Source organism: Empidonax traillii, unplaced genomic scaffold, assembly GCF_003031625.1.
Source record: "Empidonax traillii isolate 1590-97213 ecotype Southwest subspecies unplaced genomic scaffold, ASM303162v1 scaffold3:size4013460, whole genome shotgun sequence".
In the NCBI taxonomy this organism is placed as follows: domain Eukaryota; kingdom Metazoa; phylum Chordata; class Aves; order Passeriformes; family Tyrannidae; genus Empidonax; species Empidonax traillii.
This window is the reverse complement of record NW_020955196.1, coordinates 1,666,656-1,692,746: the sequence shown is the minus strand read 5'-3', so window position 1 is coordinate 1,692,746 and position 26,091 is coordinate 1,666,656. Positions and strand designations below refer to the sequence as shown.

Here is a 26,091-nt window from a genome sequence, read left to right as displayed (position 1 = left end):
ATGAAGAGCAAGAACTAGGAAAAAAGGAGAAGGTGTTATCCTTGTAAAATGCCTGGGCCAAGCTCTGTGGTTCCAACAAATGCAGAAACTCACTGGAGCAAGCTTTTCACACAACAGCACGCAAAGTCCACTTTGCTGACTAGTCTTTAAAGTTACAGTTCACTACAGAAGGTTCACTATAGCATACTTTAGCCCAAGAAGAATTCCCTACACCCTCCAAAAGTGTTTCCGAATGCACTGATTAGCAGGCTTTCCAGACACATGGGTGTTACTAGCAAGTGCTGTAGGATTTTGTGTGTGTCTTAGCAAAACATAAATCAGGTTTTAAAGCTCTCAACAGGTAGACTCTTCTAGCTGGGTGCCAGACAATCCTTCCCTCTCTGTCCACCACCCCTTTCAGAGGTGTCTGAACACACAGACCATCCAGCAGAGTAGCTACCTTCTCTTAACTTTTTCCTTACAATTCATGTCTTTTTGGTTACCATATGTTCCCTCAAACAGAGGCATCGGCTTCAGTTTCAGTGGAAGTCCTTTCAGCAGAAGGACTGACTGACTATCCTTGAAGAAAACTTGCTATTTGAGCTGATTTGTCAGGAGGAATCATCACCGCTGCAAATTTGATCATAAGGAGTCATCCAGCTGCTTTCTCACTCATCCTCCTTAAGTTTATGCAGATACAAGGTTAAAGAACAATACCTGCATAAGACAACTATTCTTAGCAATACTTCTTCCTGGTGAATACACCAAGTCTTGTTTTAACTATCTTAATGCTCAAGAGGATGCTTTGAGATAGTCACTGCCTGCTCACATCTGTGACGACATCCCACACTATTCTAGGCTCATTGCCCTCCTTCAGCCCTTGTGCTTTGTCCCTGAAATTCTGCAAGTGTGAAATTCTGCTGCAAATTCTGTGAGTGAAGCCATAGAAAGTTGTTCATTGTCTGCACTTCCTTCTATCATTTCAAGCTCATGTTCCCCCTTACAATCGATACCCTTCCCTTCTTCCTAAGGAGGATGTTTTGTAAAAGCCCAGCCTCTTCATGCATTTCTGCAAGGCTTAGGTCAGAGCACTAACTTCTCTGCTATGCAGCAAGATGATAAATGACCTCTGGCCTTTAAGTGAGAAAGATAATCTAATAAAAGCCTGGAGCCATCTGAAGTCTCTACATCAGACAAGGCTCTGCCTCATGAGCAGCTACCCAGCTGTGTTCCCAGGACTTGCAAACAGGACAAGCAGCTGGCTTGTCTGGTGCTCACAGCACATGAAGGCAAAAGCAGTATTTATCAACTTTTACTGATTGAACACATCAATGCAATTAGGGACATCTAGGCAAGCGACATCAGGGAGTGTAATTTCTTTCCAACAGTGAGTTTGATAGAGTATTTTGTGTTCTGATGTCATCATGGCTAGGCTTCACAAACAAAGATTTGAGAAGGGCTCTACCCATGCTTGCTACAAGCGCGCTGATGGCTAAAAAGGCCAATGTGAGATAGACAAGTCCGGTTGCAGAAGGTACAGCAGAAAGACTCCCCAGGTGATATCGACGAGACACGATTCTTTCTGCGTTGTCTTTTCTCCTCGAGAGTGATCCTGGGTGTGTTCTCAAAAGCAGCAGCAGCGTTATAGATGGTGTGTCTCTAGGCCTCCCCATTGGAGGCCAGGGTAGACCAATGGTGGTGATCAATATGGCCAAGGCTGAGGGATTGTTTCAGGCAGTCCTTGTATCTCCTCTTCGGGGCTCCTCTCTTGCAGCAGCCAGTGGCAAGTTCTCCATAGAGCACGATCTCAGGGAGGCAGTGGTCCTGCATCCTGGAGACGTGTTCTGATGTAAATCGCAAATGTAACATCAGGTGCTATTGAGCAGTTTCATACCAGTGCTTCTATGACCTCAGCAGGATGAAAATACTAAGGAAAAACTGAGACTGAAAGCCTGTAGTTGTAGGAAACCACAGGTGGCTCTACAGGCCAAGCTTCTTGGGTTGACCCAGAGCCTAAAGTGGTGGGGAAATGGTGAGTGACTTTGGAAAATAAAGATGTGGAGAAAAAACTTGTCTAATGGAAGAAAAACAGCACAGAGCTAAGAAACAAACTGTGGTTCAGTTCTTTCAGTGCAACACATTTGACCTCTACCTCATGTTTTTGACAGATGATGACTGCCACCACTTAGAAAATCTCAAGTGTGTGTCAGCCCAGTACTGTGACCTGCTCCCACCCCACCATCCAGCTCCAATTATAGGCTCTACTCCAGCCATCTGTGTTGAGTGGAAAAGCCACTTACTAGTACCAAATGAAATAAAATGGCTCTTGAGTTACGTGTGTTAAGATACCTTTAGGTACAGAGGTCAACACTAGATTGCAAGCCTTCTGTTTTCATATGATCAAGTTAATGGTCACTGCCAGAAGCAAGACATCCCAGACACTTAGTCATTCACCCATATTCTAACTAATAATGATTTGAACGTGAAGTTCCAACAGGAGGAAAGATTTTGCTGAAATTACTGTATAGGGATAGATTAATGGGTTTAATATTGATTAATAGTGGAAAAGAAAAAATAAGAGTGGCAAGACAAATTGATCCATCTGACACTAATTGCTACAGCCTGCAGTTTCTAGGATAGAAGCTTTCATATACATAATTTTTATATTTGATAGTGAATTTTCTCTATATATCTCACCAAGATCCTCACAATGACAAATAATTTGAGGCATTATAACTCAAAAATATAACAGCAGCTGTGTTAATTTTTCCCCTTTTGAATATCTTCATCCTTGAGCCCAGGCCCTGAATTTCCAACAGCAGCTCTTTCCATACCCCAAGTGAAAACAGCCAGCAAGTGTTAACTCCTTCAGGGGGGCAACTATAACTTTCCAAAGAAGGATCTTTACTGTTTCATTGCCTGGATCCAATGCAGACTGTACAGCAGCACTGATTGATTCTGTAGCTCAAACGGTTAGCACAGAGCCCCTTTAATGTGAAATTCAACTAAAGTATAAAATCCAAACTTTCTGCTGTGTCTGCTTTAACTTCTCTGCCTTTGCACATTTCCAGGCTTGGACTGCTTCGTGAGTGCCTGTTCTACACTGAGATTTTTCAGATCTTTTTCTTCAAAGCATCTAAGATACTCAGGTCATATTATAGAATAATGAGTAGTCAGAACAATTTCATAGAGTAGCTACTCTTCGTATTAAAAAGCTACACAGAGCCTAACACTGACCCCAGAAGTGACTTCTTTCTCCACTGCCCAGAAAACTCACCATCATTCCCATAACTCACCACATCAGAGCCCTCAAAAAAGCATGTGGTATGAACACTTCATGTTAAAACTGCACACCTTTAAGCTCTATGAGGCGGCTCCACAAGATCCTCCTTCTTGAAAATGTTTCAGTATGCTCCAGCTTCTGCAAAGCTCTATACTCAGCTGTGGTACATGAGAGCAGTGGCATTTTCCTCATACCTGCACCCTCTCTTGGTACTTGTTCTGTACTCATGAGTAATAAAAATGTTAACAGTGCTTACAGTTCAGTAGGGCATACTGGCTAGAGGCAATCCCCTGCAAATGGAAACAGGATACCCTGGATGTCCCTACGGAAATTTTTAGGCTACAACCCTGGAAACTTCATGGGACACCTAAGTTTCTGCAAAGGATGGAGCTACTTCAAATGGGCACCAATTTAACAGATGCTTTCTGATTTCTCATTCTGACATACATTTTCTTGTTGTTTTTTATTTTCTAAACTTTGTCTCCATAAGTAAAATAATCAATGTACCAGCATAATTTTATAACTAAAACTGTGGAGATATAAGAACATCTATGTGGACTATTTTTCACTCTAAGTTACTTTATCCTGGTAGTATGACCATAATTCCAAAATAATTTACTATAGATCAATAGACTTTCTTTCAGCAGGATGCAGATCTGTTTACCACAGATAAAAACACAAAAAAAAATAAGCAAACAAAAATTAAACACAGTAAGTATTGGAAAAGGCATCATTAGAAAAATATGACCTTTCAAACTGCGTTGTCTTTGCAGACAACACCTTCCATCTGAGATGTCCAGAGAATTTATGACTTCTTTTGCCTGTAAAAAGCCTGTTTGAAACAATTGCCTTTTTCCCCACTTTAATTCACTTTCATATTTCCCAAAACAAGGTAAGAGGTATGCACACTGTAACTAAAGACTTGAGATCAGATGATACCACAACAGCAAACAGCACACTAGAAACACCTGCATACAAGGGGGCAGGAGGGGGGAGGAAGACTGACTGATGGATTTGATAAATTCATCTGTTTTGATGGACAAAAGTAACTTTTGTCTTCCATCGAAGTGAAATATTGTACCTCTACACAATAAAAAGAAACACAAATAGTGACAGAGCACATGTGCATCTCTTGATGACTCTGTTTTGGATGTTTATTTAAAGGAAGCACTGAAACAGGGAGGAGCAAACCCTGTGCACTTCAAACACAAGGAAGTCTTACATTTGACTTTGACCTGACAGAGGAACAGTAATACAGGATAAAAATTGTTGTTCAACAACACTACTTCCCCATCATGACAGCTCACATTCCTGGAAGGTAACTGTAAAAATACAGAAAAAAATAGATTTGAAGATATGTAAAGAAATTAAAAGGTCAGACAGCTCCTGCTAGAGACACAGATCTTGAAGTTCTGAGAAACAACACTCCTCATTCTGCCTCAATTCGAGGTAAGACAGGAAGAATAAGATTTCCAAACGCAGAGTCTTGAGTTATGAAGTATCCTGAGGAATGTGCGTGTGCATGCTGGAAAGAGAAAAGCATTTGTTAAAGCGTAACTCCCTGTAGCACTGACATAATTTAAGACTTCAAGGCTTCTGCAGCATTAATTATTTATTTCTCTCAGTCTTCTCCTCAAATCTGATAGTCAAATTCAAACCCAGCATTTTAGATCAGTCACACTGGAACAGGGCCCATCAAGGCAATTAACTTGGACATTTCCTGCTGTTCTTTTCAGCAAATCCCATGGAGATGAGGCTACTGGTAAATCAGCTCCTGATTTCTCTTCTTTGCCTAGACCCCATGTTTCCACTCCCATCTATAACAAACTCAGAGGTCTTGATTTGTGACAGCTACCACAGAAATTGCCAGAATTGTGCATGACTGTCCCACAACCTGAGCCTGCACGTACAAACAGCGTGTTACCAGACGCATTTTGGTACAACATGGAACACCAGCATTCTGCTCACATGACATTTATGTGTTTGTTCACCTGAGGGGGGCACTGTAAGATGGCTGTGAACAACCTTTGTGAAATCCTACATACTCCTTTCCTGGTAGTTTGCTAACTTACTGGACTCTGGCAAGTTAGATGGCCTGCATATTCCTTCCTTCCACCACCAGGGAAAAGCCCTTCTGGATATCAAATTTAGATTGAGCCAGCAGTGTACCCTTGCAGTGATCAAGGCTAACTGGCACAGGGGACTTCATCATCAACAGCACAGCCAGCTGGCCAAGGGAAACTTTGAGTTCAGTTTGAGACAGAAACTGGAGGGAGTTCAACAGAGACACAAAGAGAGGGCTGTGGGGCTGGGTGGAGCTCTTGACATCCAAGGAGATGGCTCTTCAGTATCTATAGGTGCAGGACTGCACATCTAAACCAGAGCCAAGCTAATAATTGACTGTAGTTTACCTGCAGTGCAGCCTTCTGCTGTGCTGCGATGTGCTGTTGCTCAGCATGATCACGGAAATCCTTGTTCAGAGGTGATCTTGCAAGTGCAATGCTGCAAAAAAGAACAAGATGGTATCATACAGACCAGAGGAAAAATGTGTCCTGGCCATTCTAGCCACAGATTCCTTGACTTCCTCAACTCACGGTTTATTTGACTCATGGCTTGACAGTTGGTAATTACTGTTTGGAATTACTATTTGTTAATATAAGAGGAAAAAGGTAAATGGAGTGACTATAGCTGTATCATTTGAGACATAAACAACTTATGCCAAACTACACCTGAAGCCTATAGTGGATTTTGCTCATGGGTTGAGTCCCACTGGAGTCAATGAAACCACTGGGGCGCAGCATTAGACAATGTCAGCAATTTTTAAAACAATAGCTTGGTGCTTTCAGCACTACTCAGTCACCAAGTGACTGTTCTAAACAGCTGTGATGAACAGAAGCACTAATAGGAGTTCTGCAGACTTCAGTAAAAGAGTAGTTCTTTGGCAGCTGGGCACCAGTTCACTACTTATGGTAAAGGAGTTTCCTGTTGATGTTAACTGAAATAATGATCCCCTGCTGATAGCTGGGAGTACCTGAAACTGATTTGAAACTATCTTAGCGCAGAATATGTAAGGTTTCAAGTTAAAATTTATAAATGTTTTTTCTTGTCTTTTAGATCTTAGGACTTGTCCACTTTCTTAAGCAAAAAAAGACATAAAAAGCATTCCCAACTCTATGAAAGTAATAGACGTAAATCAGTGAGGACTGCCATTAGAACTGTATCCCAACACAACTGTCACCGGAGACACACTGAAAGCCCAGCTCTCAGTCACAGAGAAAAAAGTACAAATGACAAGGGATCCAAGCAAACTCATCATGTGAACTTTCCCAGTAGCTTCAATGTCAACAGCTGATTTAGTAAATGAGTTTTTGAAAGGCAGTCACGCTCATGAAAAGATCTTTAGCCAAATCTATGCCTAAATGCGTTAACAAAAGCTAAACTATTCAGAGGATTGTTGCTTTTGACAAATATTAAGATAAGCTTCACTGACAGGGAAAAGTACTATTCAGTTTATTTAAAACAGTATTTTCAATTATTCTGAAGGTATTTATTTTGCATTTAAACTGTAGCCTCTAACTTTTCAATATTTCTGTAGATAATCTTAAGGCTTCATCATAAACTGACACTTTTCAAGAAAGGTCTTCTGTTCTTGGATGGAGGATTCTTGTGCCAAGGCCAGAAATCATATTAACTCATTCATCCTTGCACTGTCCATTCCCCCATAGTGCTTTAGGTAAATCAAGCTCTTTCAGTCAAGTCTGCAGAATTTTTATGGCCTCATTTTTGACAACTCTGTAGTCCAAGACCTTTGGCACAACACCAAAAAACTGTCAGCTTCTCAAAAATCACGCAACAGCCCACCATGCCAAAGCAGAGAGCTTGACTGCTGCATTGCAGGTTCCCCCTGTCCCCACATTCAAAATTAGTAAATTCTAATTATGCTTACTAAAATATAGTGTTATTTTTCCCTAAAGAGAAAAGAAAGTAAACAAGCAGTTCCAAAACTCTGCCAGACTTGTAATGGCCTACAGAAACACTGTTGCCAGGAGTCAGGGGTTGTACATAACACCATGATATTCTGATTTTCATATCAACAATTTTGCTTGAATAATAACTGCATAGTTACTATTAATAATTAGACATCTCACTTAAGAGATCTAACTCAGGCTATTTCAAGTATTATGCACGCTTTTTTACATCATGAAGGAATTACATGACCTAGAATCTCTCTGAAAAGGAGCAGCCCTTGGACTGTATTCAGAGTACCTGACTCCTGAACTGATACTGCATATTACGCTGTGTCTAGAATATGTCACTGCACTCACCTCATGCTAACCCAGAAGTTTGAGTATCTCAAATTCTCCATATAAATTACTGCGTGATTTTCTAGTTACTGATTTATGATGCAAATCTTATCTTTTTCCTTGTATGGGAGAAATCCCAGTAACAGCCCTTAAACTCAGATTAGATTATTACACTTTACAGTGCAGAATCATCCTTACAACACAGCATCTTTTATGAGATTATCTGCAGTAACATAAAGCAGCTTTGTCTTGCACATAGGGAGTTTCAAGAGTAACTCAATTCTGCTGTAATTGTTCTTCTCTAAATGCACAGTATCCTGCACCTAATGATCTGCTACTTCCACTCCTTAGAGCATTTTAGCTTAATAATTAAATGCTTTCTCAGTGCCTGCTTCCTAATTTTGCATTATCATAGACTTTAGTACACCTGAGTAAGCATATCTGCTTCTCCCATTCTCAAATGGAAATTCTGTAAGCCTAAATTCAGGGGGTGTGAACAATTTAAAATAATACTATGTTCCTAAAGAGAGCCATGTCCCTCTGCCTTGTTATTAAGGATAATCAGAAAACATTTCTGATAAGTATTTGTTTAAGTTTACAGCTCACTTGCTATTTTTTCCTTTGATGTAATCAGTGATGTTCAAATAGGTCTAAGAACATAAAATACCTGGCTCCAGGGTGATTTGTGGAAGACTGGTTTTGCATAAGTAACTTTCTCTTCTCCTTGTCTAGTTCTGCCAGGATTGCAACCCTATTTTTATTCTGGAAACCTGGTAGGAATGACAGAAAAATATTAGAGATATTTATTTTATATCTGTGGCCCAACTCTAACCTTGAGGAATTATAAATCCCTGTACAAAATTACTTTAAGATGAATACACTAACCTTCCAAGCTTTGTAACCATTTAAAAAAGGCTATTAATAAATAGGCTTCATTTTTCCTTTTCTCATTTTGTAACATGCAATAGCTTCCATAAGCTATCATCACGCATATTAATACATTTTAAAACAGAGGCTTCTAACTCAAGTTAGATTCTACCCCAAGCCAGCTCTGGAGCTACAGTCAAGGTATACGATCAAATACTTGTCTTCCAAAAAAAAAGGTGAACTTACCAGGCTGTAGATTTAAAATGCAGTAACTGAATGTTCAACTCAATGATAACAATGGAGTAATATACTCACAGGGCCTAATTTCTCATGTTAGAGAACTCAAACTATAACACAAGTACTATGCATGTAACAGGTAAGAATGATCACTAGGCTTGCACATGTGTTTATACAAACACTGTCTTTCATTCAACCTATGCAGAAAGGTTTTAGTATATATACACTGATGTCCTTACATAAACACACTACCCTTATTGTGAGGACGATCACAATGCTGGAGTAGAGAAGCAAAATTAAACTGTCTGTACACAATACAAGAACATTTTGTTTGTAAATCATTCTCCCAAAGAAACCCTGTATATTACAGAAGGGGTCAGGAAGTAGAGCATTCAAAAATGCCCAAAATAGCTGCCTTCTAAGTGAAAACGTGGCAAAGCTACTGTATGTACTTACACAGGATTCTTATAGAATAAAGGTTCTCATTGCAGTCAAGCTATCTCCTTTACTTCCTCCATACAAAAAGTCAAAGTCATTCCCACTGGAAACTGCTGTGTGTTGGGCTCCTGCCTTGAGCACTGTTTTAGTGACAGCACTAAAACATGGTAGCCCACAAGCTGTTAAGGCCAGACACTTAAGGAGAACATTAGCATGTCAAGGTAAAATGATTTATTTTCAGTAGTTGCACTCAAAGTTCATTGCCTTTGAGAGACCTTCTGTTCAATTACATTATCCAGTATTCCTTTCATCTCAATGGCTCAGTGAAGGAGATAATTACCAGACAGAAACCTTCAACTCTATATAACAACTTGCATCCATACTGCCTTGCTATCAAATCCTCACCTTTCTCTTTTACTATGCCTAACATAGGCACCCATGTGCCTCAGTGTCTCAGGTGTTCTAAAAAGGAGTAGTCTTTTTAATTACAAGTTATAGTAATAACTATAACTAACATGCCAATAAAATAACTATTAAAAATTTTTAAAATAGTAATTTTTACATTTAATAGAATTTTTTAAATTACATTTAATTAACTGCTATTTTTTCTTTCTCCTAATCTCTCCTTTCCACGTTGCATTAACTTCACTTAAACTATCTTGTAAGTGCTTGATTCATGTTTCTCTGCTTTTCAGGTATTGTACATCAACTCCTTTTTGAAGACACTGGACTTGCAATGAACCTGGAACATTAAAACACAGCTGAATGTGTGGTCTAAAACATATAAAGGCTGAGAAATCTTCCTAACAAGCTAGGATTCAACATTTGGAGCTGCAGCTAGCCCAGATTTTACCTTCTTGTAAATTCTGGAGACAATGCCTTGACAGGATGACTGAAGCACCCCTAAAAAGGTCTGAGCTTAAGCAATCATGTCTATATGCTTATTCTACACAGTTTTCAGCCAAAAAGCTTAATGCCTGACATATTACTCAGCAGCCTTCTGCTACTACCCTGAACTGCATAAATCTAAATGCATGCTTGGAATTCAGATGATACAGTGAATGAGGAAAGAAAAGGGAGACAACTTTTTAATAAAGGTTGCTGTGAGCTAAAAAAGAAAGACTAAATGTGCTTAAATTTATCGTGAAGCAGATGGTATGATTCAGAAAGGCTTGAGACATTTTAAATGCTGTTTTTAAACTGTGATCAGAAACAGTTGAAGATTGTCACTGTCTTCTATTTTAATATGACTTGTTACAGTATCTTATGGCAGAAACTCTAGAGGGATTCAGAAACAAAATAAGTATTTTTTCTTCCCTTTCTGACCTCTCTACTAAGAGCTGTGTGGCGGGTTTTTTTCTTTGATTGATTGTCCTTTTTTTAAAGTAGCATTTTGCTCTAGAATTCAGTGACCATCAGCAATCTGCTGTGCTGAAAAAGTCACTTGTTTATAATTTGTTAATGGTAAGGAGAAAAAAGGCCACTTGAGAAAGTGAAGGAGTTTAATCCACATATGCATGCTAGCTCTTCTCAGCTGAGCAATGTGAAGTTCCTACAGATGTTTTAAACTTCTTCAAAATGCAAACCAAAACCTTTCATTTAAAAGTTAACAATGGAGGGGGTGGAACATGAGAAAGCCAGTTTACAGAGAAAATCTGGCATCCTTACAAAATACTTAATCATATCTGGCAATATATATAAGTAAGACTTTAATTTAGATTCTTCTCTGCTCAGGCATCCAAGACAAACTTGAAACACAAAAGTTTCCTACTTCAATTATAAATAATTTTTCATCTGTAGATTTGATATGTCTGTTCTGCTTTCTAGTACTAAAAATGTGGACATCCAGAAAACAAAAGCTATCCTTAGTACAGACCGGATTCCCATCTGTGAAAGGAAGTGCAGATTTTCAAACACAGGAACTTCTTTAAAAAGCTGTAAGTTTTGACTTCCCTTGATTGGGCTGAGTTGCACTACTATATTGAGTTTGAACAGCTCATGAATATTACAGTTCATTAATACTCTTCCCTGCTTTGCAGACACAAGAGTCCTGACACAAAATGACCCATTCAAGGCAGCTAAACAGATTATTGGCAGTGTCAGATGTCAAACTGAGCACCTAGATTCTCAGATAACTCTCTTAACACAGACAAATCAGGTCGTTTAAAAGTTAAACCCTTCTGACACCTCTACTTCTGACATCAAGCATTGTATCTGTGCAGGAGCCAAGAGATTACTTGCACCCATGTTCTGCACATGATGGCACAAAAACAGAGAAAGCTGAAGCCCTGCTGAGTGATACTGGTAGTTTTTAGAGTTCACAGCAAGTTTCACTCTTTAACCTGATCGCAACACCTACTCTTACCACCCTATCTCACTAATATTATGTCAGTTAGTTCTACTAACTCTGCACAGCAAGAAACAGTATTATTACCTTTATCTTTTTTAAAGTTCTTGCTTTTCATCGCTTCTTTTCCTCAATTTGTTAGTTGCTTAAAAATTCACAGTATATGTAATTTTTTTATAAGAGGCATTATTTATCATTTGTCCATAGACGTGTAACAGCATAAATACTGCCAAGTATGGCTGCAGCAGTAGTGTATTTCTGAGCACCTGGAAGTGATTTCTGTCACTTAGAAGATGACTTCCACCCCCCAAAGTGTACCACTCTGGTCTATAAGCTCTGGTCTGGACAACACACAGCATGCTAGAAGCTTTCCCATTTCTTTCAAATGCTGTAGCCAGGCTCATGCAATCAGTTCCATGTGGCAATAACAGCCTGACATAATGTTTTTCATTCAATTCTGCTTGGTTTTGCTGCACTCGTGCAGCTCCTCCTCAGGAGTGCTTTTCTAAGAGGTCAATGCATAAAAGGCAGTCAAATCCGCAGAATCTTAACTTTTATAGTCCAAGTCTGTAATCGACAGAAAACTCAACTCCTAAGGAAATACCTGGCACTGATTAAAAGCACAGCAGTGGTACAAAAAATTAACAAGATGGTCTACCTGCGTAGAAGGCTAATAACTCATAAACCTTCCAGTGTTTCAGTAAATTTCTTCCTTTAGCCCACAAAGAGAGAAATAGCAGAATGAATTGCCTGAACAGTGCTAACACATATGCCATGAAGCAAGCTAAAAAATGCAGTGTTTATCTTAATCATTTTCACTACTACACTGCATCTGGCCAAGATGAAACCCTGAACTGTTGTTTGTATTTACCTATTCCTTTCTAATTTTCCTAGTTGTACTATTTATAGTCTTATTTGGTAATTAAACTGGACAGTGTTTCTTGCCTGATTAGTACAAACAATTTTCACATGACAATTACACGGTTCCTTTAGTGAGTCTCTAAAGGATATCTCAAATATAAAAACAGATTCCAAGACTCTATTAAATTTATAAGACTCTGGAATGTGGAGGGAAGCAAAGGTACTTTGGGACTAAAATCCCATCCCACCTTTTTCAGTAAACCAACATATTTAAGAAAAAGCACCTTTTAACTCTCTGTGACAACATTCTATTCCTTGCAGTGATGCTCACTTGTTATTCACAGAATAAAGCAGGATTTACCATTATGTACCAAAAACTTCTCAGAGTTACAATTTGCAAACAGACAACTATCTGCAATCTGTAGTACTCCTCTTCCAACACTTCACAAAATCTCAATAACCATTCCAAAAACTACCTTCTTTTTGTCAAGTAGCAAGTCAGATGTGTCTTTTGGACACACTAATATGGTGCCCCTCAAAGTATCATCCAGCAACACACAGTTTTGCAGGACTGCTTTGCTGGAAAAGGACTCACACAGAGATGTGTGTGAAGAATTCTCTGATTGCCAGGAAACTGAACACAGAATTCATTTCTCATAACCAAGTAAGCAGAGAGCCACACCTAAGAAGCTCCCTTTTCCTCAGCTCTTCTATGGAAGATAAGCCTCAGAATCCCACTAAGGTTTCCAGAAAACCTCTAGAGGGCGGTTTAAGACCCTCCTTTAATTCACCGTGTGACATCCTCAGCTGTCTCTAACACAGGTGCCTCAGCTGGATAGATGCACCATTTCCATATTTTTAACGATTTTAAGGATGCAATCCAGCTGCCTCTTTGTACAAAGAAACATTTAATTGCAGTTGGCATTATGATTTTAATTGGCTTTTTCACCTAGGCCTGGCCACTTTCTCTATCCTTGGACAGATATTATTGTCTGGGTCTTGCTGTTTTCATCATGACATGCAATGCATTTGTCTTCCGACTTTTCCTTGATGTTGAGTGCAAGTCATGTTCAATATCAAGTGCTGGAAGCATCTGAAATAAGCTTCAGGAAATGATCACAGCACCACAGGCATGGCAGATACTTTCTAAACTGAACATGAGAGTATGTTCAGTAACACAGAGCTCCCCAGCCACCAGTGGCCTTTTTCAACCCTTTAATCTGTGTGTGCCTTCTCCCAAAAGGACTGCTCCCATTCTGCTGCCTTCAGCCCCACCTATCTTCCCCATCCTGATCTTTTCATTAAATAAAGTTACAGTTATAGTGACTTCATTGCCATTTTGCACACAGACTTCTCCCTTGAATACTTAAATTAAAACCTACCTTGTCCTGAAGGATTTGCTGCCATCCTTCAATTTTCAGCCCTTGTTTTATTCAACTGTAGTCCAAACCTTTTAACCCCCACAAATATCTGCAAAACAGGCACAACGTAAGACAGACATACTCCTTCAAAAGAAGAGGCTGCATTTCATTCTGTTAGAGATTTCATAAACGTGGCAACTGTCAGAGAGCATAAGCCAAACACAACACACGCATTGCTTAAAAGGTATTATACAGTTTATATTGTTCTGATTGAAACTTTGAGTCTGAAATATCAAAAGCTTCGATAAATTCTTTTTCAGATTCTAGTAATTTATATTAGTAGTAATAATAATTTCTAGTAATTTCTATTCTAGTAAGAACAACCTTTAAAGTTATTCTGGAGTCACACACGGGTTTTCCCGACTGAACCTCTTCCTGACAAGGTATGTCAGACTTCATTTAAGAATCACATTAAACCACTGTAGTCCTTAAACGCTTAAGCCTTTGAAGACCTCGGTTTAGGCTCCAACTCAAGAAAAAAAATGACTGTCTGAGGAGAGGCAATTTAAATCCCGGATACAAGGCCAGCCGAAGGTGGCTGCAGCTCTGGCAAAACAAAAAAAGAGCTTGTTCCTCGTCACCTCGAGCCACCATCAACTTCTGCTCCCATCCAGGTGCCCAGCTGTGAAAAACGGCGGCGAAGCCCTCCGGCTCAGCCGGGCGGAGGGGAGGGACGGGAGCGCTGAATCCCGCGGGAAACCGAACCGGGAGTCTCAGCCAGGCTACCACGGGAGACCAGGACGCTGCCACGCCTGGACCCACGGGCTCCGGGGCAGCGCCTCAAGGGCAGCATTAAGCGCAGCGACAGCGGTCGGGACGCGCTTCTCCCAGAGCCAGGGACGGCCCGACCCTCTCCTGCCTCCCCTAAACCTCGGGAACGGGCTCTCCCGCTCGGCTCTCCCCCCCGCCCCCAAGCGATGGACAAGCTCTGCCGTCCTCGCCGGGCGGGCGGGAGTGCTCCGTTACCTGCGCTCCGCTCCCACCTGTCCGAGGGCTCGGGGCTCGGGCTCCGTGCAGCCCCGCCGTCCTCACCCGCAGCGCAGCGGCCCCAGCGCCATCTTCCCCCGCCCCGGCTCCCCCGCCCCCGCCGCCCATGACGCGCTCCCCGCGCGACGGCGCCGCCCCATCCCGCACTGCCCGGAAGGGCCGGGCCGAGGGATCGGGATTGGGATCGCGGGGCGGGGGGTGGGGGGAGGCATGGCCGGGCCACGGGGAGCGGGCCTTGCAACCGTAAGGCTCTGCTTTCCTGCCTCATCCGCCTGGGCACGGCAGCAAGCGCGAGGGCCTCACCCTCGGGTCTCACTGTGGGGGCCTCCAGGCAGCATCACGGTTAAACGGGAAAAAAAAACACAAGTGGAAGGGAAGGGGTCACAAAATCACTTAGGCTGGAAAAGGCCTCTTGAGATTGAGTTCAACCTGTGACCGAACACCACGTCTAGACCGTAGCACTGAGTGGCAAAGCATCATGTCCAGTCTTTCCTGAAACACCTCCAGGGATGGTGACTCCACCACCTCCCTGGGCAGCCCATTCCAATGTCTGATCATCCTTTCTGTGAAGAACTTCGTCCTGATGTCCAACCTAAACCTCCCCTGGCACAGCTTAGGACTATGTCCTCTCATCCTGTCACAGGTTGTGTGGGAGAACAGGCCGACCCCCACCTGGCGACAACCTCGTTGCACGTGGTTGTAGAGTGAGAAGGTCCTCCCGAGCTGCCTCCTCTCCATGCCAAACAACCCCAGCACCCCGACACCCCTGCCTTTTTTTTTTTTTTTTTTTTTTTTTTTTTTTTTTTTTTTTTTTTTTTTTTTTTTTTTTTTTTTTTTTTTTTTTTTAATCACAGTCACACAGTTTGGATACTGCAACAATATCTGGCAGGAATTTCAGAAAGGTTTGTTCATGGAACTGCTGCATGCTTTGCTTTTGAAATGTCAAGTAACAGGTTTATAGATGAGAGTATCTTTAATTGAGTGATCTGGTCTAAACTGGAGGATAAGCCTTAGTCTTGTAACAGCAAACTGTGACTTTTTGTTTATGTCCTTGTGGTTAAAATCAGTTTGAATCAAACCAGGCTGAGTAGTGATTTGAACTGTGGCCCGTAGCAGCTGTAGCTCTGATTGTTCATAAATAAAATCAATTATTAAGAACTGCAATAAATAAATAATCTAAAAGACTGCATACAACACTGACCTCTTGATAGCCAAAAATCAGTCACATTGCCTACTTCAGTTTTATATGCAGGGTTCTTTTAGGGCACTAAACAATTTTCAATACATAAAGGCCTTTTTTTTCTTTTTTACCAAATTGAAAGATAGGTACAGGAAATCAGTTACTACCTTTTTTTTTTTTTTTTTTTTTTTTTTTTTTTTTTTTTTTTTTTTTTTTTTTTTTTTTTTTTTTTTTTTTTTTTTTTTTTTTTGTATGAATTAGTTCAAGGTGTATCTGTGTAGACACACATCATCTTTTTAGTATTGAGGTTTTGATGGTATACGTAACAGGCATTTCTGAGCAAATGGCACTTCTTTATGGCAAAGGTGATACTGGATCTGGTTGTCAAACCCTCTGGACACTGCAGAGTAATTTTGTGTGCTTCCTCTTTCTGTTTAGTCCATGGTATAAATCTGTATAAGTCCATAACCTCATCACTGTTCAAGCCTGAAGTGGAATAATGGCTTATTAAAAACTGTTTGTTTAGTTACAATGGAATTATTTACATTGGTAAAAGTGTACATAGGGTGTGCCAGGTGCTAAATGCGACAGTAGTCCATTAGCTTGGACAACAAAATATATATATAAATGTTGAAGGCAATTAACAATTTCTTAAAATCTGCTGCAGCCAGCTATACTAGATGATGAAGAAATAAATTACATTTTGAAAGGGTTCAGAATGTATAAAAATCCTGTATCTACACTAATTGATTCATCTGTCTTAAAATAATGTGCCTTAGTATTATACACGTAGATTCTGTGAGATAGGCAATATTCTGCTACCAAGTATGCTGTCTGTCCATGCATTTATACCTAATTTTCAAACACTAAGTGTGAAATTTGAGAAACTGAACAAATTTATGTCTGCAAACCTGCAATGTCCAGATGTAGAATTTAGTTACCTGGATTGCTGGCCTGGTAAAACCAGTGTATGTGTGCCTGTGTGTGTCTACCCAAACCAGGAGGCAATCTCAGGGAGTTTTCTGTTTGCTTTAAAACTGTGCTAATTAATACTGTGGAAAGCAAACATTGCTGCCATTCCCACATATGACTATTATTTTCACCTGTTCTCTTTGCATGAGCAGCTGACTGAGCACCTCTGATTTTTATGTTTTGTTTTGTTTCATTTTGTACTTTCTCATTGTGCCATGAGAACTGTCGTATGTGCAATTTTTTTCCCCTTTTAATTATTCTCTCTTAGAAGATCTGCAGTTCATTTTATCTAGATATCTTGCTTGTTATCCTTAACTGCTGAGAAGCACTCTGGGTGGAGACCAGCACAGCACCGCAGCCAGTAATCCTAACTGGTGCATTTCTCTGCATCATCATGACAGACTGATGTTGTGATTCTAAAAAAATGTAGTTTGAGACAGACAGGCCAAGCTGCTGGGCTCTTTTTTGGACACAGTTAATGTTGTTAAGAAGAATTAATAAGTGGAAAGTGGTCCCTATCTGGGGATCAAGGAAGGAAAGAAGTAGCAGGTTGAGGGGAGGAATTATCAGCAAGGAAATTCAGGTGCAGAAAAGCTGTGGCTCATTAATTCTGTGCTTCTGTACAAGTGTGGTGAAAACTGATCACAGTAGCTTTGAGTATCTCCACAAAAACATAGTCCTGCCTCAAGTCAAATGATCCTTTGGCTTTGGGAGGAGTTTCATATCAATGTCAATATATTTCCTGCTTGGGTTGTAGAAACAGGAAGGAATGAAGCCCTTGAAAGGAATGGTGTCTAATCTCTAGTGTTTCAGAATACTTTCATTTTCCCTGAAATTCCTCCTTCTTGTTCACTGTAATCAAATAAAAAATATAAAATGTAGCATTTATAGTGCGTCTATTAGAAAGTAATTATAAAATTTTAATAAAGCTGTTCTTGAACATTGCCTCACAAATCTGGCCAAGCTGTTTCTTGAGGCAATATAATGCTGTTTTTCGGGCTGGCTGTTCTTGTCATGTTGGAGTAGAGGGATCTGTGTATCTCGTTATATAAAAACCCCACCCTGTTTTAAATTGGATGTGATACTGAATGATCATAAATGTCAGTATTTCAGAATGGCCATGGGCAGTTCTATTCACTACAGGCTGAGGTAAAATAATTATTTACTCATTGTTCCCCCCCGCAACCCTACTCAGTGAAAATAGTGTGTGCAGGATGTCTCCTTGGCTTGAGCCAAGATCTTCCAGAATGCTGCTCTTATTTCCAATTGGCAGTGCTACTCATACAGAGCCATCCTAAACACCTCCTTTTATTTCTTTATTTATGTTTTTGTGGTTTGTCACAAAAAAACCCAAACCGTAGAACAAAGTAGAATGAAGAGTATTTAAACATTTTAGTTGTATTACTTTTTTATATCCTATTGCCTAAAGATACTGTATCCGTGGTCTTTCTCCTTGACTGGATTTATGATTTTTCATTTGATAGCCATTTAGCACGGGCTTTCCCTTTCTATCACAAGTGCCCTATGTTCCCACTATCCTGTTTATTGCATCCCCATCAAACTTGACAGCTTTGAAGGCTTTTGATGCAGCAAAATCTTAGCCATTAGCTTACTCGTGTGTGTGAGTGCTCATATGTTGTGTGCTGATGACTTGAAACTGATCCCATCTCTGCAGACAGCCAATGAGCAGGAGCATAAGATTCAACAGGGTTGGGTCAAAAGCCTGCCCTTTTCAATCTCTGCAGTACAAGACATGAGTTCTGGTAGCATATGGAAGGAAGGACCTTTTTCAAAAGACAGCTGGATTTTATTTTTTTTTACATCCTCTAGAACGGTCTTGTTCCATATTGGTTTCATATGTGCTTTTGTGCAGACAAGCATGAACATTATCCTCTCCAACGTAGACCACAGTGGGGAAAACATAAAGCAGTTGAGGAGAGGCTGTTGATAGTGTGAGAAAAGAGCTTTTACTGTTCTTGACCTGGCAAACTAGCCAAGCCTGACAGTTTGACTGTTAAGGCCTCCAGCCTACCTTATTGTTTGTACTGTTTGTACTAAGAGAAGAATCCTATAATTTAGGCTTTAAATAGAATACTTGATGAAAAGCAGGTGGGCTTTACATGTTTGGTCTAGTAAATAATACAACCTGAAGTTAGCCTCCTGATATTGACTGTAAACTCTACTGCCATTTTATGTCTCCATTATCTGAACAAGAAGATGAAGATGCATTACAATGTTAATAAACAACTGAGAGTCCTTTTCAGGCTAACACTGAGCACTTATAAAGCCATATGCCATTAAAAAAGCATCCTGAGTGGTATTAGTGGAGTAACTGGCACTTCAAATCAGAACAGCAGTACAAGATAGGTCCTGCCTATCTTTAAATTTGTAAATAGTCTTCCTACAGGTGACCTGTAGATCCTTTCTCTCCTTATTTATCCAACAATCCAAAGAAGTAGCCTGCAGGACTTTCATTTCAGTGATACAGAGACAGAGCTATTTTCTTCAGAAAAAAACACATGCAACTGGTGACCTTTGGTTTTAAATTGGTGAGATTCTTGATCCCCAGATCGACCATTTTTCTTCTTGCCCAGTTAGCATTACATGCATATCTATTCTGTTTCATCTTGTTTCTGAGCTGAAATGATGTAAAAATAATAAATAATAGTTAGGATTTTGCTAGGAGAGCATGCCAGTTTTTTCAGTTAAACTTGGGTTAAGACATGGGCATTGAATGGCAGCCTCCTTTCAACTTGTCATTGATTTTGGTTTTCAGTCTTTTATTATGGTTGCATGTTTCATGTGTGTATTGGTTTTAGCTTGGTCAATGTTTGACGAAAACTATCAATATAAAGGTCAAGGAAAGTATTACAGTCATAAAATGATACCATCACAGTTGGTGGTAAGGAGTAGGAACTAGAGAATGGTACATTCTCGTGTTTTTAATCACTCATAATTTCTTAGAAGAATTAAAATATTTACTTACTTCACTGCTGGTGTTAGAAAAAATAGACACTTTCCTTCCTCAGTTTTTGGCTATACTTCTTGTGCCTGCTGTTGGACCCACATGATCCACATGCTCATGCATTTGGAGGTTTTCTATTTGTGTGTAGAAAACAGTTCCTACAAGAAGTCAGCTACATAGCGTGCCTTTTTTCTGTTTCATGAACAAAAGATTTGGAATTCTTTATGACCTCTGTTGATAATGTGTGACTAGTTCTAATCAAGGTACAAGAATTTGCTCCCAACTCTTAATTTCAAATGCAAGTCTTAAAACTGTTTTATCTTCTGTCTTTTTGAAGTTCCAGCCCTTGAAATCAAGTACATGAGATTGTAGTCTTCCATATTAAAAAAAAATTGAAATGGGTTTTTCTCATGGCTGAAGGGGAGGCTTAAAGCTCACCTTAGTCTGTAATATGAACTTGCAGAGAATACAGCCAAGAAAAGGCCACGCAGTTGTAGAGATTTTTCAGATTACACATTTAAAGTAAGTTTAATCTATTTTGAGGTAAGATTGATGATTTTGAACTCTTCTCATAGAAAGAATGGTTTAAGTTAGAAGGGACCCTAAAAATCTTCTAGTTCCAACCCCAGTGGACACCTTCCACTTGACCAGGTTGCTCAAATCCCCATCCAATCTGGCTTTCTTCTCATTCTCAGTATCATAGTTTGCATCTGCTTCTGAATGTATGTCTTTGTTAAACCTAGAATGCTACCTGTACAATCTTTATAGACTTAGTATACTTACTAAAATCAGAAGAGGACAGACATCTGTCTTTAGTCAGTAAGTAAAATCTCTGGAGCATGGAACTTCATTCTTGTGTACAGGATAATTGAGAAGTCACCTTACATAACCTCAGGAACTAGACATAATGACTTCTATAGCAACATGTTATCTGAATAACTGAATCTTTCATGCTGGAAGGGACATAGGGAGGTCTCTGGTCCAATCCCTTGCTTAAAGGAAGCTCAGACATGAGATCAGACTAGATTGTCTTGAGAATCTCCAAGGGTGGACACTGCACAACCTCTCTCTGCAATGTGCTCTGCCTCTTGGCTGTCTTCAGGGGGAAAAAATTCTTCCTAACCTCCATCAGGAATTTCTTGTTTCAATCGATGTCCTTTGTCTCTAGTCCTCCTGCTATGTCTGCTGTGAAAAGCCCAGTTCTCTCTTCCATTCTGTCCCTAGGGGGTACTGGAGGCTGCAGTTAAGTGCCCTTGAAGTCACGTCTGCTCCAGGCTGAAAAACCCTCAGCCCTGCAACTGCTGCTCATAGGCAAGTGTTCCTGTCACCAGCCGTCTCAGTGCCCCCTCTGAACTTTGTCCAGTTTGTCAGCATCTTGTATAAACGATCCACAACTGAACACAGTGTATCTGATAAGGTCTAACAAATGCCAAGCAGAGAGCTATAAACTCTGCCCTCGACCTGCTGCCTGTGCTGCCTGCTGTGTAGGTCTTTCCTGCAAGGCTTATGCTCAGCTCACTGTCCACCAAGCCAAGGTTTGATGAGCAGAGGGTCATTTGTACCTGCACAGAGCTAGAATGCCCCAAGGTTTCCAAGTGTTGAAGGTTTTGGGTGTCCCTGACAGGTTTCCTTTGGAGAAGGATTCAGCTGGAAACAGAGCTGGGTGAGAATGCTTAAGGGAAAACAGAGGAATAGCTCTTAGTAAGTCATAAGCCTTTGAGGAACAGGCTCTCGCGAGGGGAGGGGAGTTGAGTTCCCACTGAGGGGAACTAGTTTCTGAGCAGTAGAACAGATATACAAACTGACCTGCTGCTTTATCACAAGTTTCTACTTAAGATTTGGATAGTCTAGAAGATGGCTGAGATGTATGTATTTATGATAATTGTTTCCTTTTCCTGATAAATAGGTTGTTGTTTGTGTCATGAACATGTCATGAACAAAGAGTTTTTCACAGCTGCTTTCTCATTGGGGCTTGGCACTTGATTTGGAGTTTTGATTGTTACTGGAGTTCAAACGTTATGTAATACTGAATAGTTATTTATAGTAAGGATTGATTTTTTTTCCCATATTTTTTTCCCTATGACAAGTAGGATTTCTTTTTGTAATGACAGTCCACATGTGCTCTCATGCTTGTCCTGCTGTGTGGCACCTGGCATTGACACCTGTAAAACTTGCTACCTTAGCTTTAGGTACTGGTGCTGCCCTTTTGATTTCAGTGGATTGTACTCCCCCAGGGAAAAGTTAGACGCAAGTGAGATATTTCAGGCATCCAAGTCTTGTTAGGTCAAGTCTTGTGTGTTTATGTTCATATATCTATCTATAGCTGGAAGGGATTGTGACAGTCTCATAGTAATACATCACTTCCCCCAGTAGCATGTTACTGTCGCAGTCTAGATATAGTATGATGTTACGCTAGTCTAATTAGTGCTGAGCACATTATTTGCAAAAAAAAAAAAAAAAAAAAAAAGCAGAAAAATTTAGCTGCTTTATCTGCTTAGGGATTATCTTAAACCAGACTATTATTTTTCATCTATTTAATAATTATTCTACAATCATCAGCACTTTTCCCACGTTGTTAAATGGTGGATAGATCACGGTGATGGATACATGCAATGACAAATTTGCATGGATCACTTCTACAGGATTTAATATAATCTATCAGCTCCTTACTCTACAAAAATGCATTATGTCTCAAATGCAGCGAAAGCAGACACACGGCCATCAGCGACAGCGTGTTTCTGTGGTTCGCTGGCCCTACGTGCAAGCATCTCCCCTGTGTCCACTTGCGATGCACTCCCATCGCAAGGGAGGCCCGGGGGAAGGGCCTTGTCCTTCCTGTGCCCGAATGGGGTCGGTCCCGCCTGGCAGAGGAGCCGCCGAAGCCCTGCTGCCATCTCGGGCACCCTCCCGCCCACATCCACATCGACTTCAGGGGAACTCTCGTCCTGCACCACTTTACCACAGCTTCCCTTCAAACACGCACACAGTCTGAGGTCGGCGAACTCGGCCTGGAAAAGCCGAGGAGATGGGTTGCTTTTCTGGCGCTTCACCCGCCGTTCGACACCAGCGCCGTCGGGGCCGCCCTATGTGGCGGCTGCGGCTCCCGGCGAGGCGGGCGGCAGAGCCCTGGGCTTCGAGGGTCCCGATATCTCCCCCCGCCCGGCCCGGCCCGGCCCGACCCGCCCAGCCAGGGGCTTCGGCGGGTCTCGATGCCGGCCCTGGGCCGCCTCCCCTCTCCGCCCCGCCGGGTGCCGCCAGGGGCGGCGCTGTTCCCGCCGCGGCGCGCTGGGCGGCCCCACGCCCTCCGCGGCCGGGGCGGGGCGGCAGGTGGCGCGGATGGCGCCTTGGAAGGGGCGGGCGGTGGCGGAGGCGGGCGCTCCGCTCGCTCCTCCTCCTCCGCCGCAGCCGCCGCCGCCTACTGGCGCTCCTCGTAGCGCGGCGGTGGCGGGCAGGCTCCAGCCGCGGCCCCGCAGCTCCTCGCCGAGGCGGCGCGGCCTCCGCTCCCTCCCTCCTTGCCTCAGTCGCTGCCCGGCCCCGGCGCGATGTCGGGGGGCGCGGCGAGCACCCCCAAGCCTCTCCCGTCCTCCGGGCCCAAGTCGCTGCGGGAGATGCCGCATCCCCTGGCCACGTCCAGCAGCGAGGAGATGGGGCCGGCGCTCACCCCCAGCCCTGACTTGCTCTTGCCCCGCTGCATCGCCGACAAGGTATGGCCCGGGGAAGGGGGGCGCGGCGTTTGGGAGGCGGGGGCGCTGGTGTTGAAGGGGTTTCTGCCCCTCTCTGTTGAAAGAGAGCGTGGAGAGGAGAGAGAAGGGGCTGTGTGTGTCTTTCCACGCCACATCCCTTTTCCCTGCTTCGTCTCCCCGCGGGGAAATGAAGCCCTGGGCTCTGCTGACATCCATTGCGAGAGCCCGGGGCTGCTCGAGGTAGGAGAGGGCACCATTTGTGGGGGCTGAAGGCATCGTATCCCTCGCAGCGAGGGGACCAGCTCGGACAGCGGTGCTCCCACTGCTACCAGGGTGGTTGCGAGAGGCAGTATTTTACTGGTTGTATTTGCCTGTGGCTCATACCCCCTACGGATAGGTGTAAGTGCTCCAGGAATTGCTGCAGCTTCTTTGCTGTCTGTCTCCTTCCTGTAGCCCTCACGGGGAAACCTTGCACAGCTACCGTTGTTTCCTAACCATCGAGCTTGCCATCAAATGGTCTGTGATTGTCCTTTCCAGGCTGAACTCCTGCTCACTGCTTCACAGCGCTGTAATACGGACAGGAGTACCTGTGCCCACTTTCCCTTCTCTAACTCTGGCTAATGTCCATAGGACACTAGTGGACTTTGTGAATTGTCTTCCGCGTGTGTGTGGGCCTTGGATGTGATAATTCATTAGTGGCAGCACTGAAAGCGGTAGTGGCAGTACACCGCTGCACTTGCAAGGACTTGGTGTCTCTGTAGACAGACTTCCTGAAACCTACAAGGTAGGATTTCCAGGGAGCAAGAACTGCAAGGGATGATATTGACTCAGAGTTTTATAATAAGCATTCCTGGGCCAGCTGGTTTGTGCTGTTGGTGTTACTGAGTTGCTGGTGTCAAGAGGTGCTTCCTCTGGGGCTGTTGTCCTGGGGAGCATGGAGCTGCTCCTAGGCAGGATGGATCCACTGTGGGGCTGTCAGCAGTATCTGGCCCTGGTACATTCCCATGTTATAGAGTGAGTCAAGGTAGCCTGGCCTCTTCCATGTTTCACCTTCTGCTGCTTGCATCTGTCATGTATGGATTCAGCACTTCTTCCTGCCCATGTAAGGAGCCCTCTCCTTGAACACGTGCCCACTGTTGCTCTAATGAGATGCCAGGCTTACCTTCTTTCTAGGAACATCTGCCATCATCTAAGAAATTTGTGAAAGTGTTGAATATCTGCTGAGATGAGGCATGTGTGACTAAAGTGGGTGTAGAAATTGTGAAAGTTTTTTTCTATGATGGCTTGGATTTGCTCATGTAACTACATTGCTCTCTGACCAATCTGTAGCAGTAGAAGTTGGCAGCTGCCTTCACAGGTCTTCTTGCAGCTGAGCAGTAGAGTGGTGGTACTGTATTCACTGTCCATCCACACTGCTGTATAGCTGCTGAGAAGCAGTGTTCTGAGGAATAACTCACACCCTGTAACTTCTTTCATCAGTTGTATTCAAAAGTTTTTTGCTTTTGGAGTGCGAGCCAGCTCCTCTCTGCTTTACTGCTTTGAGATATTTTGAGAAGTGTATCAGTATTGCTAACGACCTAGGAGCAGAAAAACCCCTCAAGCCTCAGGCTATGGTCAGCTAACTTCTCATCAGTAGGGAATGTTCTTGTGCGATTATTCCATCACCTGTAGAGGTGAAGTCCATCTTCCAGTACCTGTATGTAGTACTGTAGGCACTTGGCAGCACAGTAGTACTCTAAAGGGGAGCGCAAAAAAGGTCTGTGTTAGACGATGTTTAGACTTCAGAGTAGTTCAGTAGTTGACCTGGAAATGGCACTAGGCTAATGATCATTGAAGAATAGAAGGATTTCCAGTAGGAAGAGAATAGCTTTTTTTTTTCCTCTTTAGCTGAATTAGCAGAAAAAGTTAAATGTCTTATCCTCCTGGTAAAAGGAGTCCAACAGTTCTGCTGTGCATAGGATGTCCCTTTTTCTGCTTAATATCTCAGGCACTGGCAAGGAAAAAAATGTTCTTTCCCATCTCAGAAAAAACTTCATTAAACAAATAGGTATTCCTGATTTTAGGGTAATGGTAAACTTCCACTGCTTGGACTGTGTATTGAGTAGTCTAGAGAATGAATAGGGTAATTGGAGGTAAAACAGGTAAAACCACCTTATAGGTTGTTAGTATGTGTCTTAGTCTTAGAATCATAGAATGGTTTGGGTTGGAAAGGACCTCAAAAATCACCTAGACCCCAACCCCCCTACTGTGGACAGGGACACCTTTCACTCAGGTTGCTCAGAGCTTTATCCAGCCTGGCCTTGAACACTTCCAGGGATGGGGCATCCACATGCTGTAACCTTAAGTCTTAGTCTCTCATGGTGGGCCGTTAATATTTTGAAAGGTTGGCTCTCTAATCAGCTAACAGTGTTGAGTTACTTCAATAGTTGAGTAGCTTCAGTAGTTGAGTAACAGAGGGAAGTCAGCACTCAAGTCTGATTTGGGCTTAAAACTCTGCAATTGTTATTTATTGATTCTTGATAGGACCTGTGCTCATCTGCTCTGTTGGGCTTTCCAAGGGCCTTGCT

General features: G+C 42.2%; 2 protein-coding genes and 1 long non-coding RNA gene across 6 annotated transcripts in view; 1 reads left to right on the top strand and 2 right to left on the bottom strand.

Annotated features, from left to right (window-relative positions):
• Positions 1 to 395: 395 nt before the first annotated feature.
• On the bottom strand, positions 396 to 22,913 carry LOC114070684. Its single transcript, XR_003573959.1, has 3 exons — positions 22,745 to 22,913; positions 14,556 to 14,561; positions 396 to 406 (listed from the first exon to the last, which is right to left on the bottom strand). It is a non-coding gene; the product is annotated as an uncharacterized LOC114070684 (long non-coding RNA).
• On the bottom strand, positions 2,834 to 14,827 carry INIP (INTS3 and NABP interacting protein). 3 transcript variants are annotated; one of them, XM_027907997.1, is made up of 5 exons: positions 14,721 to 14,827; positions 13,699 to 13,786; positions 8,234 to 8,336; positions 5,674 to 5,764; positions 2,834 to 4,787 (listed from the first exon to the last, which is right to left on the bottom strand). In XM_027907997.1, exons 2-5 carry the CDS (start codon positions 13,721 to 13,723, stop codon positions 4,692 to 4,694), a joined length of 315 nt encoding a protein of 104 aa, XP_027763798.1. In that variant the 5' UTR covers positions 13,724 to 13,786; positions 14,721 to 14,827; the 3' UTR covers positions 2,834 to 4,691. The 3 variants fall into 3 exon arrangements, with proteins under 3 accessions (XP_027763798.1, XP_027763873.1, XP_027763948.1); XM_027908072.1 differs by lacking the exon at positions 14,721 to 14,827 and adding an exon at positions 14,319 to 14,434; XM_027908147.1 differs by lacking the exon at positions 14,721 to 14,827 and adding an exon at positions 11,930 to 12,022.
• A 360-nt stretch (positions 22,914 to 23,273) lies between the features above and the next one.
• SNX30 (sorting nexin family member 30) overlaps positions 23,274 to 26,091 on the top strand; it is a 61,548-nt gene continuing 58,730 nt past the window's right edge. Inside the window, exon 1 of one of the 2 annotated variants that reach the window (XM_027907788.1) lies at positions 23,274 to 23,545. In XM_027907788.1, the coding sequence (XP_027763589.1) occupies positions 23,384 to 23,545 (162 nt within the window). In that variant the 5' untranslated portion in view covers positions 23,274 to 23,383. The remainder of the gene's footprint in view (positions 23,546 to 26,091) is intronic. The other variant, XM_027907873.1, reaches the window with a different exon arrangement.

Bases quoted from the DNA above. Each gene is read 5' to 3' on its own strand.
- INIP (XM_027907997.1), bottom strand. From the start codon at position 13,723: ATGGCAGCAAATCCTTCAGGACAAG. The intron at 8,337-13,698 runs GTAGGTTTTAAT...CATTCCTACCAG, and splicing joins AGCAAATCCTTCAGGACAAG to GTTTCCAGAATAAAAATAGG. The intron at 4,788-5,673 runs GTAAACTACAGT...TTCTCTTTCCAG, and splicing joins AGCAGAAGGCTGCACTGCAG to CATGCACACGCACATTCCTC.